This window comes from Stegodyphus dumicola, chromosome 1 (genome assembly GCF_044657685.1).
Source record: "Stegodyphus dumicola isolate Sdum_Otavi_A_Nest chromosome 1, ASM4465768v1".
In the NCBI taxonomy this organism is placed as follows: Eukaryota; Metazoa; Arthropoda; class Arachnida; order Araneae; family Eresidae; genus Stegodyphus; species Stegodyphus dumicola.
This window is the reverse complement of record NC_140768.1, coordinates 165,466,842-165,483,138: the sequence shown is the minus strand read 5'-3', so window position 1 is coordinate 165,483,138 and position 16,297 is coordinate 165,466,842. Positions and strand designations below refer to the sequence as shown.

Genomic DNA, 16,297 nt, shown 5'->3' with positions numbered 1-16,297 from the left:
CTGCATTCTCAACAGCAGCTCTTAGCATATCGGGAGGAATGTTACGGACATGTCAGTGTTTAACATTTTTCATTTCTGCCAAATTGTTTAGATTATCACCATTTCTCAAAAACAGTGCTTTTGAGAAAACCCCATAGCTAAAAGTCACAGAGGTTGAGGTCTGGTGGAAAGAGGGCAAGTGTTGGCGTATAAGACGTTCATTCATAAAATGTTACCTAAGTAACTGTGCGACACACGTGAGGTGGGGCCCAGCCGTGCATAAAAATCGTATCTAAAATGCCACGTTACTGCAGGTCATGTATCACGAAACATTTTAACATTGACTCTAAATGAGCTGCAATCACAGTAGTCCAGCTGTCGACTGTTCTTCAGAGAAAAATGGTTCAGTTATAAAACTAGCTGTCATTCCACACCAAACGGTGTGGAATGACTGCTATGCAATCGAATGCAGTAGGAGAATGCAATGGAACTAGATAGATAACATGAGGGATTTTTTTGGCCCAAATCGATTAAAAGCGTTTTGAATCAGTATCTTCATGTTTTAGGGCCGAATTCAGGCTTCAAAAATTACAAATTAGCGATCTGTAAGAAAATGATTTCCAGATTGTACGCACTTGTACGAGTGATTTGCGATCTCACATTTTCTAATCGCTAATTCGTGGTTTTCACGGACGAATTTCTCACTTACACGGATGGCGCACTCGACGTTTATCGAATTTAAAGCCTTTAAATGGTAATTTTCTTACTTCAAAATTTCTTAAGGGTATGCAACATATTAAACCCGTGTAACAAAAGGTTAAGTTAGATTCCGACTCATATTTCGTTTAAAAATATTGCATACAGCGCCATTTTTCCCCTGGTGGTGAGGTTTGGAACTTTTTTCGCGGAAAATAAATTCCTATGATCTCTTTTACACGATTACCAGGTTTGATAACATTTGATCCAGTAGTTTTTGTTTTATGACCGTTTCAATGTGGAACTTTAATTATAAACACCCTGTATATTATTAAATTTTAATTGAAGCTATGCGTTATATGTATACCATGCGTAAGATTTCCGCTTTTATAGAAAAAATAAAGAATCGAAGCAAATATACTTAGGATAATGGAACAAAACTGAAAAAAATTCCCCTCCCTCCGAAAATAAAATATTGAAACTTCGACCTTGAATTTATTGGATTATCGAAATATTCAATATGACCTATCTTCTAAGTCCTAGTTCCGACAACAATTCCGTCAAAAATTCCGAATTACTTAAGCTGATGTAAAAGATTTAGTATATATTCACTGTATGTTAGTAAAGTAATCAGAGTGTAATAAAAATAGATTATAGAATTTACGCTGATGCAACTTTTTTGTCTGACTGCACAACATGTAATGGAAGAGAAGGCTTGTAGAGATCTGTTTTTGACATGCCTCTAAAAGTAGATGTCATACTCCTTTTGTCTCTTCAATATCAAAAAACTTTCCTTTGAGAGGCAACTTTAGTTTTTGGGAAAGAAAAAAAATCACAAGAAGACAAATTAGAAAAACATGCAGGACGATTGAGTACACATACTTATTTTCGGAACACAAGCGGTTCTCCTACTGGTTATTGAAATATGAAAAGATGCATTATCATGCAATACAAAACATTTGGAATACGTTGTCTGACTGAAAACGTAAGATTAAAAGTCATCTGCTTAATTCACAACCATTTACAAGTCAACTAATGGGGCAATTGCAGAATCGTTTTGATCCTGAGCTTCTAAGACAAACCTTATATCACTGGATTTAAACACTTCTTTAATCTTCCGAGAACGTACCATCTTTAGCTCATATTCCAAGAATATTAAGTGAATACAATTATTGCAAAAGAAAATGAATATTCATTTGCACTACAGCTTGGTAGTTCTGCTTTTTGTGTCTAAGTATACAACAATATTTTAAATATTTACAAATAAAATATTAAATTGGAGATTTAATTGGAGCCTCACCAGTTGCCTAGCATTTGAAGATTGTTAAATACTAACTGTTTGTTGCGAAGTCTAACCCAGGGTTTTGCACGGTTGGTTTTCGTAGTTTTCTAGGTTCTCTTTACAAAGGTTCTCTATGAAAGCATCTTAACGAAATAGCTCCCATATTCTTTCTATGTTAAAATAACCAACTAACCTAGTTTAAGCGCGATTTCCAAATGAAGTTACTAGCAAAACCCGAATACTCATTAAAAATCATGTATCTTCCCAATCAGGAGTAACATGAAAGATACGGCGCGAATAATTGAATTGCTGTTACGGTACGCTGTTTTTAAATTTAGATGGTCATTCCTTAATTAAATAGCCCACTAGCGGCCGAGCGGTAAAGACGCTGAGCACTGGTAGTTCGGTCGGAAGTTCGAATCCCGCGAACGAGCTAGCTGCATGGGCGTTTTGATGGTTTTCCCCATGTGTAACGTGTATACGAGCCAGTTTACCTTAGAAAGTCCTCCACGAAGGCATCCCTCCCTTTAGGCAGATAGCCCTCGTGTGCTTTGCCATAATTAAATAATCCAATCCAATGCTTAATTAAATATAATTGATTTGTAACCTCTACTAGAGCTGACGGTAAAAATTGAAATGCAAATAAATAATATCATGTGCAATCTTGATTAATATAAATTAAAAATTTTGCATAGAAAAATATTTGCATTCAGACAGAAAGTTTTTTGAAATATTTGCAATTACTTTATAAGAAGGATTTATTAATAACTGTAATAATTACTTATTATATTACTGATGATTAGGATTCAGTTCTTGACAATTACCTTCTAAATTAGAATTTTAAGGATATAATGAAAATAAGCTACGCACAAAAATACATTTTTACAGATTAAATTGACATTAAATACAAAAATACAGAATGTTGGGTGTCATTTATATAATTATTCTTGCTTGTCCACAGAATCTGCTGACTTATCCAGCCATTAAGTAGCTGCAGATCATTTCTACATAACCATTGAACTTCCATTAATTCAGTCTCTACAGGGTTGTATGTTTATATCATAATTTGACTTTTATAAAAATGATTATTCAAAATCTTATATTTCTATAAAAATATACTATGCTTTAAAAATATGGATGATAGTATCTGCCGCTCTTTCAGCCACTTCAAAAGCAACAGTTTGTTTAGAAATAAATTATGCAGTTAATGTCATAAAATATTTTCATTAAATTCAAATAAACATTAAACGAAAATTCTCAGTTTTAGACAATTCGATTTAAACGAAGTAAAGTAGCAGACGATAAAACGCCGAAGGTAAAAATTTACTCTTAGAAAAATGTACTCTTATTTTTTTAAAAAAAGGAAGAAAGAGAGAAATTAAAAAAAAATTGTTAAAAATTTGAATAATATCATCTATAATTTAAAAAATAGATTTTCATATAGTATTAATAAATATTTATTACGCCTTATTGTGGGGAAAAATTTCATATAATTAATTCTCCGTAAACTTTTACTTGAAATTTAAGGTTAAAAATAGCTGTGGCAATTCAGTGTAACAAAAATCCATAGACCACATTTGGCGTTATTATCGCTCAAAAAAAAGATACCAAATTTCAAAACGCGAAAATATGTAAATTTGTGTATATCTTAGAAAATTTTGAATAAAAAAAGTCTAATTTTTTTGCAGATATGCTTAAAAATACACCTACTTTATGATGATGGTAAAAATTTTATAGGTTATAATTCAAAATTTTTTTCGAAAAATTTATAAAAATTATTTAAAAATAGAAATTTAAAAAATAAAACACAAAAAAAGGGTAAATTTTATTTGGAATGAACCTAAATTTCGAAATGTGAGAGAAATAGTAAAAAAAGAGATATTAATAAATATTTGCCAAATTCAATTAACATTGAGGAGCTAAAATTTTGAGAGCTAATATTTTAAAAACTACTCGTACGATTTTTACAAAACTTGGTATTATGGCATAATTTGAGTCGTAGAATCGAAATATGTAAAAAAATTGGTATGTTATTTCAGAAAAAATACGATTTTGTGTCAAAATACGTATGTTAGAGTAGTGCTATATATAAATCTAATATATATCCTAAGTCGCGCTATCGAGACATGAAAAACGCAGTTTGAATTTTGTCAATCGGCCCAGTAGAACGGGAGATATAGCACTGTCCCATTTTTTTTTTTTTTTTTTTTTTTTTTTGAGCAGTGTACAGTTTATTATTCTAGTATCTTCCAAAAAAACCAAGGAAATAAATTGTATGATTACAAATCAGTTATTTTAATCTGCAAAATATTCTTACATTGTGATTAAAATAGTAGTTGACTGTGTTTAAATAAATATCAAATAAGTTAAATAATAATCATTAAATCTCTAAAATATTGAATGTTATTAGTGTAAAATACACTTATACATATTCTTCAAGAAATTATGTTCCTAATTTAATGTTATCTACTTCATAACTTCATAAGGGAGTTAGTTTAATTTTCAAAATTGTTTTGTGGTAAGTATTAAATTGAATTTAATCATAGTGCATAATACACACTTCTGTTAGTTTCTTAAAGTGAAATTACAAGCATGAAGTCGGTTGTATAGATAATTGCTTTATTCTATTCATTTTTTTGTTTGCTGATAGGTTCTTAATTTTTTCTTTGATGGTCCTTAAAAGTCCTTAATTTTCATGTAAGGAAATGTGTACGAACCCTGTATAATCTTCGTACTGGCGCTCGTTCTGGCTTTATGTGAATAACAAATCAGTTATTCTTAATTCAAATAGCACTAAATATAATCGTTTGTCCTATGAGTATCATTAACAAAATCTATTTTTAGCATAAAAAAAGAAATTTCTGCTAAATCTCCCCTTGTCAACATTTTAGCTCATTAAACTTAAATCTGTAATCGGATAATACTCTGTTATTTGGCGTCGCTGCATGATTCATCACTCAAGTTGTCATCCGTTGATAAACATGCGGTGATGAAATCAAAATACAATAAATAATGATTCGTGATTTCGGCATCAAGGATATAAAATATTAGTTGGTGTAAAATTAACAAATGTTTCGGTTTGAGATTATGCCAAGCAGATACTCAGCTATGGAGTCAAGTTACTAATCACACAAATTTATGCTAAAATAATTATTTCTTCAATAATGAGATATTTTATTTAGCGCCAAACTGAGATTAAGAATCGGGATTTCCGGCATGTTTTTTTATGATGAGGAAAAAAATCTAAAGCATACCCCTTCCCTTCAAAAAAGCCGTAAAAAATTGGTTGGTGGTGGCTTTGAGGTCCGGATTTTAGATCATTCCAGATATTGAATGTCCGGATCTGGGACTTAGTACTGTATATATATATATACATACATCTTTCAAAATATAACTTACCAGTATGGATTCACTCTTTTAAAATAATTCTACTTTAATTAAACTTAGGAGATAATATAATCAATTAATCAATATTGTTTAGGAAATAAATTATATATATATATATATATATATAGTATGTATATTTTCACTATTCAAGTATTCACTGTGACAAGTATTCTTATTTTGTCACATGAACAGGCCTCTGTGGAAAGGGGCTTCTCTGTAAATAAAGCAATTGAAATTGAAAATTTAAGTGACTCATCATACATTTTTCAACGCACAGTATTTGATTACATAAAATTTTCTGGAAGTGTTCTTAATATGGAAATTAATAAAGAAATGAGATTAGCAGCAGCTTCTGCAAGAAGTGGAGTTCGTTATTTAGAAGTTCAGTATTTAGAAGAACAAAAATCTTTAACTAAATCTGAAAATTCAAAGAGTAAAAGAAATATTATTGAGGAAGGAATTGATTATATGAAGCAGAAGAAAAAATTTCTTCAAAGGGACATTTAAGATATTAATGAAGAAGTAGATGCTTTAGCAGATGAAGCTGAGACCAGCAGGAACATTGATTTGTTTATCAAAGCAAATGAACGTAGAAGAATAGTTAAAGAAAAGGAAATAGACATGAATAAATTAGATGTTAAAATAGCTGAAATGATTTCAGATTTAAAAAAAGCACAAATGTTTTGTATCTTTTATTGTACAGTTTATTATTCTAGTATCTTTCAAAAAACCAAGAAAATAAATTGTATGTTTACAAATCAGTTATTTTAATCTGCAAAATATTCTTACATTGTGATTATAATAGTAGTTGACTGTGTTTAAATAAATATCAAATAAGTTAAATAATAATCATGTAAATCTCTAAAATAGTGACTGTTATTAGTGTAAAATATACTTATACATGTTTTTCAAGAAATTATGTTCCTAATTTAATGTTATCTACTTCATAACTTGTAGGGAGTTAGTTTAATTTTCAAAATTGTTTTATGGTAAGTATTAAATTGAATTTAATAAAATTGCCTAATACACACTTCTGTTAGTTTCTTAAAGTGAAATTACAAGCATGAAGTCGGTTGTATGGATAATTTCTTTATTCTATTCGTTTCTTTGTTTGCTGATAGGTCCGTAATTTTTTTTTTTTTTTTGATGGTTTTTAAAAGTCCTTAATTTTCATGTAAGGAAATGTGTACGAACCCTGGATATTTACTGGAGGTTTCACTGCCCATTGATTGAGATACTGTCATTATTGTTATATAGAAAATTTTTGTTTTTAATTCTTTTAACTTTAAAATTTGATTCATGGTGCTGGACATACTAACTAAAATCAAATATCAAATAATTCACATTCAAAAACTAATTCATAATATTCATATATCATTTCGACATTTTTATAAACATTCGTATAGTGGTAGTACAATTAAACTTTAGGTTTGCGTTGTGAGTAACCTATGCAAAAGGAAATAATCAATAACCCCAAATTCAATTAAACTCCATGTTTCTTAAAAGCCTTCTGGCTCAAACAAATGGAGGGACATGACAGACCACAGTAAAATATACACAACATAAATGCACAAATGCAATTAAATTTTAAACACACATTTATTAAATTCTTGACTATTTTATATAATTAAATAATGGATAACTGATAAGTAATCCTACCACATATTTTTCTAAGCCAAAATAACACATAATACTACACCAAATTACAGCTTACATTAATTAAAATTAACATTATTATTATTATTTTTTTTTTTTTTTCAAATTAAGTAGGTGTAACAAAATTTAATCCTCCTAAAACTGGCATTCACTTGAAATTATAAATAACTTCTCAATTTTCTAACCGTAATATTTAATTTATATAAGTAATAACAGTATACAGGTAGATAAATCATTATTAACTGTTCTGCATTCGGGAAAACTAAGAAAGAGAGAGAGAAAATATACTTAAATATTTCACTCACAGATGGAAAAGTTTTCCTGATTAGCCGGATCCTTAGTGTCCAATCCACATGGAAATGAGCCAAGCCCATTTTTCTTTCTGTGACAACACTTTCTGGAGCGTCTAAAAATCATTAGGGATCAAGAGTGGAAATTACAGTCTAACAATTCTTTAAACAGCCAGGAATCGTTTTATCTGTCCATTAGGTGGGAACCAATAGTCCAATTTAGAAGAATATTTTATCTGTCCATTATGTGGAAACCAATAGTCCAATTCAGAAGGAACTTTTTTCAATTCAATAACAGGTAGCTGAATATACGAGGGCTATCCAGAAAGTAGATTACGTTTTGGAATAAAAAAATAAACAAAGTATAGGAAACAAATTTTATTATATACAGATGAAAGCCACACTCAAATACTACTTTTCTACATAGTCACCATACAAATTAAGGCATTTATCGTAGCGATGTACGAGCTTGGAAATTCCTTCGTCGAAAAATTCGGCCGCCTGCGCCTTCAACCACTTCGTTACCTCTTCTTGCCTTCCATCTTGCACAAAACTTGTGGTAACCAAGCTTTTCGCTGATGATTTCGTGCAACAAACTTCGCGAAATTTGTGGAAAACTCAAAGAAAGTTCCGTTATTGTGAAATTTCGATTTTCACGGACTTTAGCATCGACTTTTTCGAGAAGTTCGGCGGTCACTATGCTGGGTCTCCCACTTCGATCTTCGTCGTGAACATTGGTTCGGCCATTTTGAAATCTTATGACCCACTGACGCACTCCACCTTCAGTGATAATGTTGTCCCCATACACTTCACGAAGCTGCCGATAGATTTCTATCGGTTTACAGTTTTTTGCAGTCAGAAACCTTATTACTGAGCGCACCTCGCAGCTCGCGGGATTTTCAATTAACGCAGACATTTCAAACCGTCACAGTATCTGAACGGAGCACAGCACGAACCTCTCACTAGCACGGCTAGATGCAGACTGAGCTGCGCAACGCTCTGACCCCAAGATGGCCGCGCTAGCCCCGCCCCTAGCGGACACAGACGGAAATGTAATCTACTTCCTGGATGGCCCTCGTACATCCGTTTTTTAGCACAATCACGTGCATCATCAAAGCGGCGAGGCAACATTTATGCTGAATGTTTTGGAAAAAGGCTCTTGGAGATTAACCGGCGATTCAGGTGAAGAGAGAAAATCTGGGCTAAATTTTCTTGGTAGATTTTTCTCTATACATCTCAATCAGCTCTCAGTAAAAATGCTCTTTGTAGCTCGTGCACATTTCTCCTTACATCACGCAGGAAAATGTTCCTTGCATCTCGCACAAAACTTTTAAACATCCCGCAGAAAAAGAATTCTCTAAGAAAAACGCAACCCAAGTCCTCTTGCCTCGGCAACCGGCCGCACAAGAAAGCCGGCAGCAGGGCAAAATGCCCCTCGTTCTTTCTTTCTCTTTCACATCACGGCTGCTCAAAATTCACTCAAATCCGACTCCACTGCAACCATCACTTGTACAAGCCCGCTTGTACAAGTCGCTCGCCCCGCAAAACTTTCTGCTTCTCCTTTTCCTTTTCGCTCAAAAATCTGAATCAGAATGATCTCTAGCCTGGTGCAAGCACCCAGGAAAACTCGGTTTCTCCGCCTCTGTGAGTTCATAGGCTTTCAAAAAAAAAAAAAAAAAAAAAAAAAAAAAAAAAAAAAAAAATCATAAAATTAAATCTTACGAATGCCGGAATTTTATGTTATCTAAATTGAGAAAATGACACACCCATGACGAATCAAACACCAGAAAATCTGACAATGAAATCCGAAAAACATCTGTACTCACAACGTGAGAAAAAAAATAGACCCCGCAACTAACAAGCGAAACTAACTTTATGAGATCTAATTACCTAACCCCCACTGTCTTGAAGTACGCAAAACTGCAAACTTTAACAAAGCGACAAGACGAACGATTTCTGTTTCACACGCATTAGCTAAAAGGGCGACGCATGACTCCCAACTGCCTCCATTGTTAGTAAAAGGCTATAACCAATAAACCAGATGTGTGTCCTCGCAACCGTCTCTCGCCTTTGTTACAATTCCTATTCAAGAATAATGAGTTAAATAAAACCTTAAGAGCTTAAAAATACTTTTTTCCGGATTAAAATACACATGAATACAAATAAAAATATTAGAATAATAATAACTTAAAACGCATATTAATAATTGAAATTCGCGACATAACATTATAATGATGACTTCAGCTGTATCATCTTCATTAAACATCTTTTCACGTATTCTATTAATTGGGAAATTTCGTTTGGCGTATTCACTTGGCTCCAGGTGTCACCAACTTAGTTCGGTTTCTTTCCTGATGCAACCACATTTTTCATCTAAGTATAGTTTTATGATCTGAAGTTGCCATGAGATGAACAAGTGCCTATCCTATTTCTTCAAGAAAAAGTCATGCTGTACAAAGAAAGACTGTGTTTGAAGGACCACCTCATGGAATTAATATCTGACTTGAAGCTGAAATGGCAATACTTTCTGCCATTTCTACTTTTTACATATTTTGCAGTCTGTTAAGTGAAAATGTTTGGAGCATAGTCATTATAAAGGAAGACTTCAATTATATCATCTTCAAAATTTCACTTTTACTTGCAATGTTATATGAAAATTTGCAAATTTGCAACTATCATCATCATCATGATAAAATATGATAGCTTGGCTATAGGTAGTCTCAGGTGCAGCATTTTCAGCACCCTACAATGTAACACAGTTGATGCCTCATAAGTAAAGTATATTCATAATTCAAAATAAAATGCATTTTAAATTGTTGTTTTTAAGCAGATTAACTTAAATGATGCCCTTAAGAAATTGCCACCATAGGTAAATAACTGTTTATGGCCTATACAAACATTTGTAAAAATTGCTGAAAAACCTCAAGACTTTACTGTACATTATTCTTCAGATTTTATATTAAAATATTTCAAGAATTCTGGAATGATCTTACTGCTGCATCAATTTTCAAAAGGATACTTTATTTCTGCATTAGTGTGTGCAAAATTCTGACTCTCATTGGCTGACTGATGCCTATAAAGTTTTGAGGGAAGAATAAAATTGAAATATTATCTGTTAGTAAATTTTAAATTTTGTTATATAATATTAATAATTATAGACTGAGCACATTCAACTCCAAACAAACAGTAATCTGTTGGGTTCAGTTATTTTGTAAAGAATTAGATAAAATTTAAAAAATGCTACCCTTCCACACAGACAGAACCATTTGAGAATTGAAATGAAAATGTGATTCTCTAGCTGGTAGGTATTTAAAGCCAAAACAACATGCAGATGATTCAGTATTACCGCTAATAATGATATTTTTTTTTGTGAGAGGACTAAGTTAATTGGAACAATACTCAATTTATGCATTTGCTTTTGCTCGAGTATCATATCTGTTCTTACACTGTCTAAGATAAAGAATATGTATATATAAATGTTTTTAAAGAGTGGGTTGTGGAAGATCAGGATATTTGTTCGATGTTATGCAAATTGTATTTCTTTCTTTGTACCGAGGAGCGGCGCAGACGCAAATTTGTTAGGTTTTTAAAGCTCGCATTTAGAGCTTTGAGGTTGCTGTGAATTACTGGAGTTTCAACTAAGCGGAGGTTCTTCTGAGTTTGTGTTGGTAAGCCGCCACTGAAGTCGGAGTTTGTGTGGTCTTCGCCGTTCCTCTTCGCCTAACTTACTATTTGAAAGTCAATAAAGAAGTTTCGGTCAAGGTTAGGAGTCTGAGGTTTTTTGAGTTCTATACTGAAGTAATATCAAGTTAATTTACAGTCCACTATTTTTAAACAACAGAACGTACAATATTAGACCATTCCAGTTATTAAATGTTTAGATTTCAGACTTTGTTCTGTATTGTCTTCAAAAGTTTATTACAATATTTAAATTTTTTTCTGCTGAAGCTGCATTGGGAAAACAAAATTTAATGCACATTCTTCACTCATTTACATTTGCCATTGTGAAAAATTGCAGATTTTTTTTTATTGGAAGTTAATTTATTTGTAAACAATAAAAAAGAAATGCAGATTGTTGCCATATGTCAGTGAAAGCTTAGAGAACTTGTGTCCAAGTTTTGAAATGATAATATCTGATATTCTTTTATCATAGTAATATGAAATGGGTCAGTTTTTCCAATTGAGCCAGCTTCAGTAGACGATAATGTTTCGTAATGATGAATAACCTACTAGTATATCATTAATCTTGCTACATAGCAATGCTACCATAGATTATTATGGTACTGATTTTATTAGAATTTCAATTCTCATAATTATCTTTTAGTTATTAATTATGTAGTAATATTTATGCTGTCTATGATTATTTTTTCATTTAATTATATATATTGTTTATTGTCTTTGTTCTGCTTTTTGTATAGTTTGTTCCAATATTGAATGTGCCACTCCAGATGATTTATCTGAACTGAATGATTTGCTCTTTGTTAAACCAAGTGAGGTGAGTTTTTCTCTTTGTATGTACACATACTTTCATGTGCAAAATTCCTGAGAGAATTCTTCCTGAGAGTAAATTTAGGAACGGACTTTTTTGCCTGTGAACTTGAGTTTTATGTGAGCAGTCAAGACTTTCTTCTCTTCACAAGAATGATCTAATTTTGCGTGCAAGGACAGTTCGCGTGGTGAAACCTCTTCAGTGACAAGTGTCAGTGTGTCAGAAGGGAACGCCGGAGGAAACGTGATCTAGTGCCGCAAAATAGTGAAATTTCCCAGAAGAATATCCAAGTTAGTGCCAGGACAGTCAATCGAAGGCGTCTTCAAAATTTAGTGAGTACCATTTTTGTGATTTTGGAGAAGTTATGCCAGTTATTCGAGACTAGGTTTATTTTGGATATAGTTCTGTTTTTGGGAATCAAAAGTTTTCTGGTGGTTATTGAAAGTTAAGCTTGTGGTTACTGTTGCTAATTGAAATTTAATTGTTTGCTCTATTGTTTTAGTAACTGTTTAAATTGTGTGAAGTATTGTAACGGTATGCTTTAGAAAAATTTAGTTTTTAAATCAGTCCTGAGTTAGAGGACAATATTTATATAGTTGATATAGAGCAGGAAAAGGTTGCCTCTTAATTAGCATTTTTTTAATATACGTTTTGTATGTAGGCATAGGTATTATCATTAAGTGTTGTAAGACAATTTGTGTTCAAAATTGTTAGGAAATTATTCAGTTCTGGAGAGATAGACCTGTTGTTGTTTTTGTGTTATTGTATTTCGGGGTAGGTTATTTTTCTTTAATTTTCCATAATGGGTGAGTTTATGAGGAAATTTACTAAAGCTCTGTTATTAGAGTTAGCGGAGGAGTTTGAAACAAATGTGTCTCAGGCAAATAGAGTAAGAGAAATTAGGCAGGCTATTCTAAATGCCGAGGACTATGAAGAAGAAGCGGTGAAAGAATACGCGGCAAGAATTTGGGCTGCGGCTGAGCAGAAAAAGGTAGAAGAAATAGCCAAACAAGAGAGAGCTGATCGGGAACGTGAACAAGAGAGAACAGATCAGGAACACGAAAGAGCAGAGCAGAACAGGAGCGTGAGCGTGTTTGTGAAAATTGGAAAGGAGGAATGTGCTTCAGACTAATAGCCTAGTTTCCACGGTTTCGAAAGTTGAACAATCTAGAGGAAAAAAGGTTAATTTGAAAGATCTAGTACCGCGTTTTGAACCGAGTAATATAGGTATTTCATTATTCTTTATGCTATTTGTGAAACAAGCTCAAAAAGGGAACATTAATGAGATTGATTGGGTCTCGCATTTAATTCCTTTATTACCTCACGATGTAGCCCAGTTAATAGTGAAAGAACCAGCGGATAAAGGGGATGATTATCAGCATGTTAAGAAATTACTCATGCAGAGATTCAAGCTTAGTTGTTGGGCACTAAAAACAAAATTTGAAAAACATTCTAGAAAAAGTGGAATGTTATGGGTGGATTTAGTGTATGAATTGAGAGTGTATTTAGAGAATTGGTTGGATTCAGTAGGAGTTCAAGATTTTGAAAGTCTTAAGGAACTTATGCTCACTGAGCAAATTAAGCGGCGAGTCTCTCTAGAAATAAGAGAGCACTACTTAGACAATTGGGAAGAATTTGAAACAGCTTCCATTTTAGCAGAGAAATGCGACAAGTATGAGGCTTTGCGAAGAGATACAAGGAAGTTAGAACAGAGAGCGGGGTTAAAGAAACCATTTGAGAAAGATAGAGAGTGGTATGTAAATTCCAATTGTAGTGATAATCAGAAAAGTAGTGGTCATCAAAGAATTAAATCAGAGGAGCATAGAAAAGTGGAGGCTCCTAAAAAAAAAAAAAAACAAGTTTTCAATGAAGCAGGTTTCGAAAAAAAGCGGAAAATAAGGTGTTACCAATGTGGAAAGGACGGACATATCCGACCTAACTGTCCATCGCTGGAAAAGAATAATGCTAATCTGGTAAATAATCTAGGAATGGAGAGTTTAGGAAAATGTTTTGAGCTGTATTTCAAGAAAGCAGCTGAGAGATACTGGAGCTGGAATAGATCTGTGTAATAGTACTTGGATTAATACTAGTGACTTATTAGGGGAAATTCTATGGGTGAAACAGCCTTTGGACACAGAATGTAAATGTTTACCTTTGGCGAAAGTCACCATTGAAGGTGATTTTGGTGTGGTCACCACAAAGGCAGCGGTTACTCCGATAGAGTTAGACAAAGAGTACTATTTGTTAGGGAATAAAACTGCACAGTTGACTGAGGAAATTAGGGAACGACCATTTCTCTTGAATGTTGTGGAGACTCGTAGTCAGGCGCATGCGCACAGAAGTTTAGAGAGAGCGAGTGCAAAAGTCTTAGATTGCAGATCGAAAGAAGAGAAAGAGATAGAAAGTGAAAGGGTCGTGAATAAGGAGCATTCAGAAGAAAGGAAGTTAACCAGTAATACGGAAGAGGCAATTAAAATTCCAGACATCAGTTTAGAAGAAAGGTCTATCCTTGTGGATGTTTCGCCAGCAGAATTCTCGGAAGCACAAAAAACTTGCACTAGTTTAGTGGCCCTGTGGAAGAAAGGGGAAAGTGAAAATGAAAAAGAGTTTATAATTGTCAAGGAAAGACTATTCAGAGTGACAGGTTCTAAAAAAGGGGAAGATAAGCGTCAGCTGTGTGTGCCTCTCGTTTTTAGGAAAGGGATCTTGAAGTTATGGCACGAGGAAATCTCTGGTCATTTAGGGATAACAAAAACCAAGGATAGAGTTTTGACACACTATTTCTGGCCTAATTGCTACCAGGAAATTGAAGAATTTGTGAGGACGTGCGATATTTGTCAGCGTGTAGGTCACAATAGGGATAAAAAGAAAGCTCCTATGAAGATTGTGCCCGTTATATCAGATGTGTTTAGCAGATTAAATATTGATGCAGTAGGACCTGTGATCCCTAGTTCACGTGAAAATAAATACTTACTTATGTCTATTTGTGTTGCTTCCAAATATCCAGATGTCATTCCTGTACAGAATTTAAGCTCTAAAAGTGTGATTCAAGCCTTGATATAAATCTTTTCTAGATCTGGTTACCCTAAGGAAATTCAATGTGATTTGGGTAGATCGTTTACCAGTGAACTTACATCTGAGTTTTTTAGCAAGTTCGGAATTAAGGTGTATCATTCTTCTGTGTGTCACCTTCAAAGCAATTCTGTTGAAAGGTTGCATTTCACCTTGAAAAGGGTATTGAAAGCGTTTTGCTTGGAAAGCGGGAAGGACTGGGAAGAATGTTTACCATGTGTTTTGTTCGCCTTCAGAACTGTTAGCCATGAGAGCACAGGTTTTAGTCCCTGCAAGTTAGTACATGGAAAATTTTGAGAATGCCTCAAATGATCATGTATGAAAACTGGCTAGAAGAAGAAAGTTCAAACCCCACTGTGGTCGAGTATGTTCTAGACTTAATAAGCAGATTAAAGAAGTGTCAGGAGCTGGCTGTAGAGAGGATGAAAGAGTGTCAGAGTAAAAGGAAACTCTGGTATGATCGCAACGCTGTTACGAGATGGTTTAAGGTCAGAGATCTCGTGCGTGTTTAAGCCACGTCTAAACCAGACAGAATGGCTATAAACTGGATAGGGCCAGGTGAAGTAACTAGTGTGATTTCCGAAACCAATTATACGGTAGAGATTCCGGGTAAACGTAGCAGTGACACCATTTGCCGTGTCAATTTGATTGAACCTTTTCATCAGCACCCTGAGTTTGTGAATCTGATGATGGAGGAGGTTGTGCAGAATATCGAGAAAGAGGCTGACTTTTCTTTTCTTTTCTTCTTCTTCTTCTTCTTCTTCTTCTTCTTTTTTTTTTCTCCTGGCTGACCAAATGCAGAGTGATTTCAGGGAAATTATAATTGTCATAAAAGAGTTTTGTTGCGTTTTGGAATTATATTTTTGCAGATTCAAAATTGTTCACGTTGTTTGTTTCCTATTCAAAATGGTTAGATTCAAATGTTTTGTGTTAAGTATTATAATTTTGTAAACTGAAAAGGTACTTTGTGTAGATTCAAAATTTAATTTTTTTTTTTTTTTTGTTTGTTTATGGTATGTAGAAATAAGTGCAGAGTGATGTAACTGGCTTCTCTATTATCACTTAAATGGATACCACTTGTGTTTTGAAAGCAGTGAAAAGTATTTAGAATTTTTCCTTCCATAGTCAAGAAAAATTCCTTTATGAGAGGAGGAGTTGTGGTAAGGTTGCATAAAGGAAGAAGAAACTGAAGATTAATATGGACAAGGATGTCTCATGAGCATAAGATGAAAATTATTATTATTTTAGCTTCCGAATACATTTTCAGTAGTTGTTATTAAAATAATTAAATTGTTGGCAATGTTAAAAAATGCAAGCTCAAGAGCCATGTATTGTTCTTGCACGTAAAATGTATAGAATTTGATTTTACAAAAAAGATTTAGGTTTTTCTGTTGTTGATTGTATGTAGCCATGTTTTTGAGCATTCAATAAAATTTTCATGTGGTG

At 33.2% G+C, this 16,297-nt stretch overlaps 1 protein-coding gene across 3 annotated transcripts in view; it reads left to right on the top strand.

The window, feature by feature from the left end:
- LOC118201090 (uncharacterized) overlaps positions 1-16,297 on the top strand; it is a 221,599-nt gene that overhangs the window by 138,273 nt on the left and 67,029 nt on the right. For all 3 annotated transcript variants that reach the window (XR_015042854.1, XM_085822950.1, XM_085822947.1), the window contains exon 19: positions 11,709-11,785. Coding sequence is in view for 2 of the 3 variants with exons in the window: in XM_085822950.1 (XP_085679076.1) it covers positions 11,709-11,785 (77 nt within the window). In the remaining variant the exon portion in view is untranslated. The remainder of the gene's footprint in view (positions 1-11,708; positions 11,786-16,297) is intronic.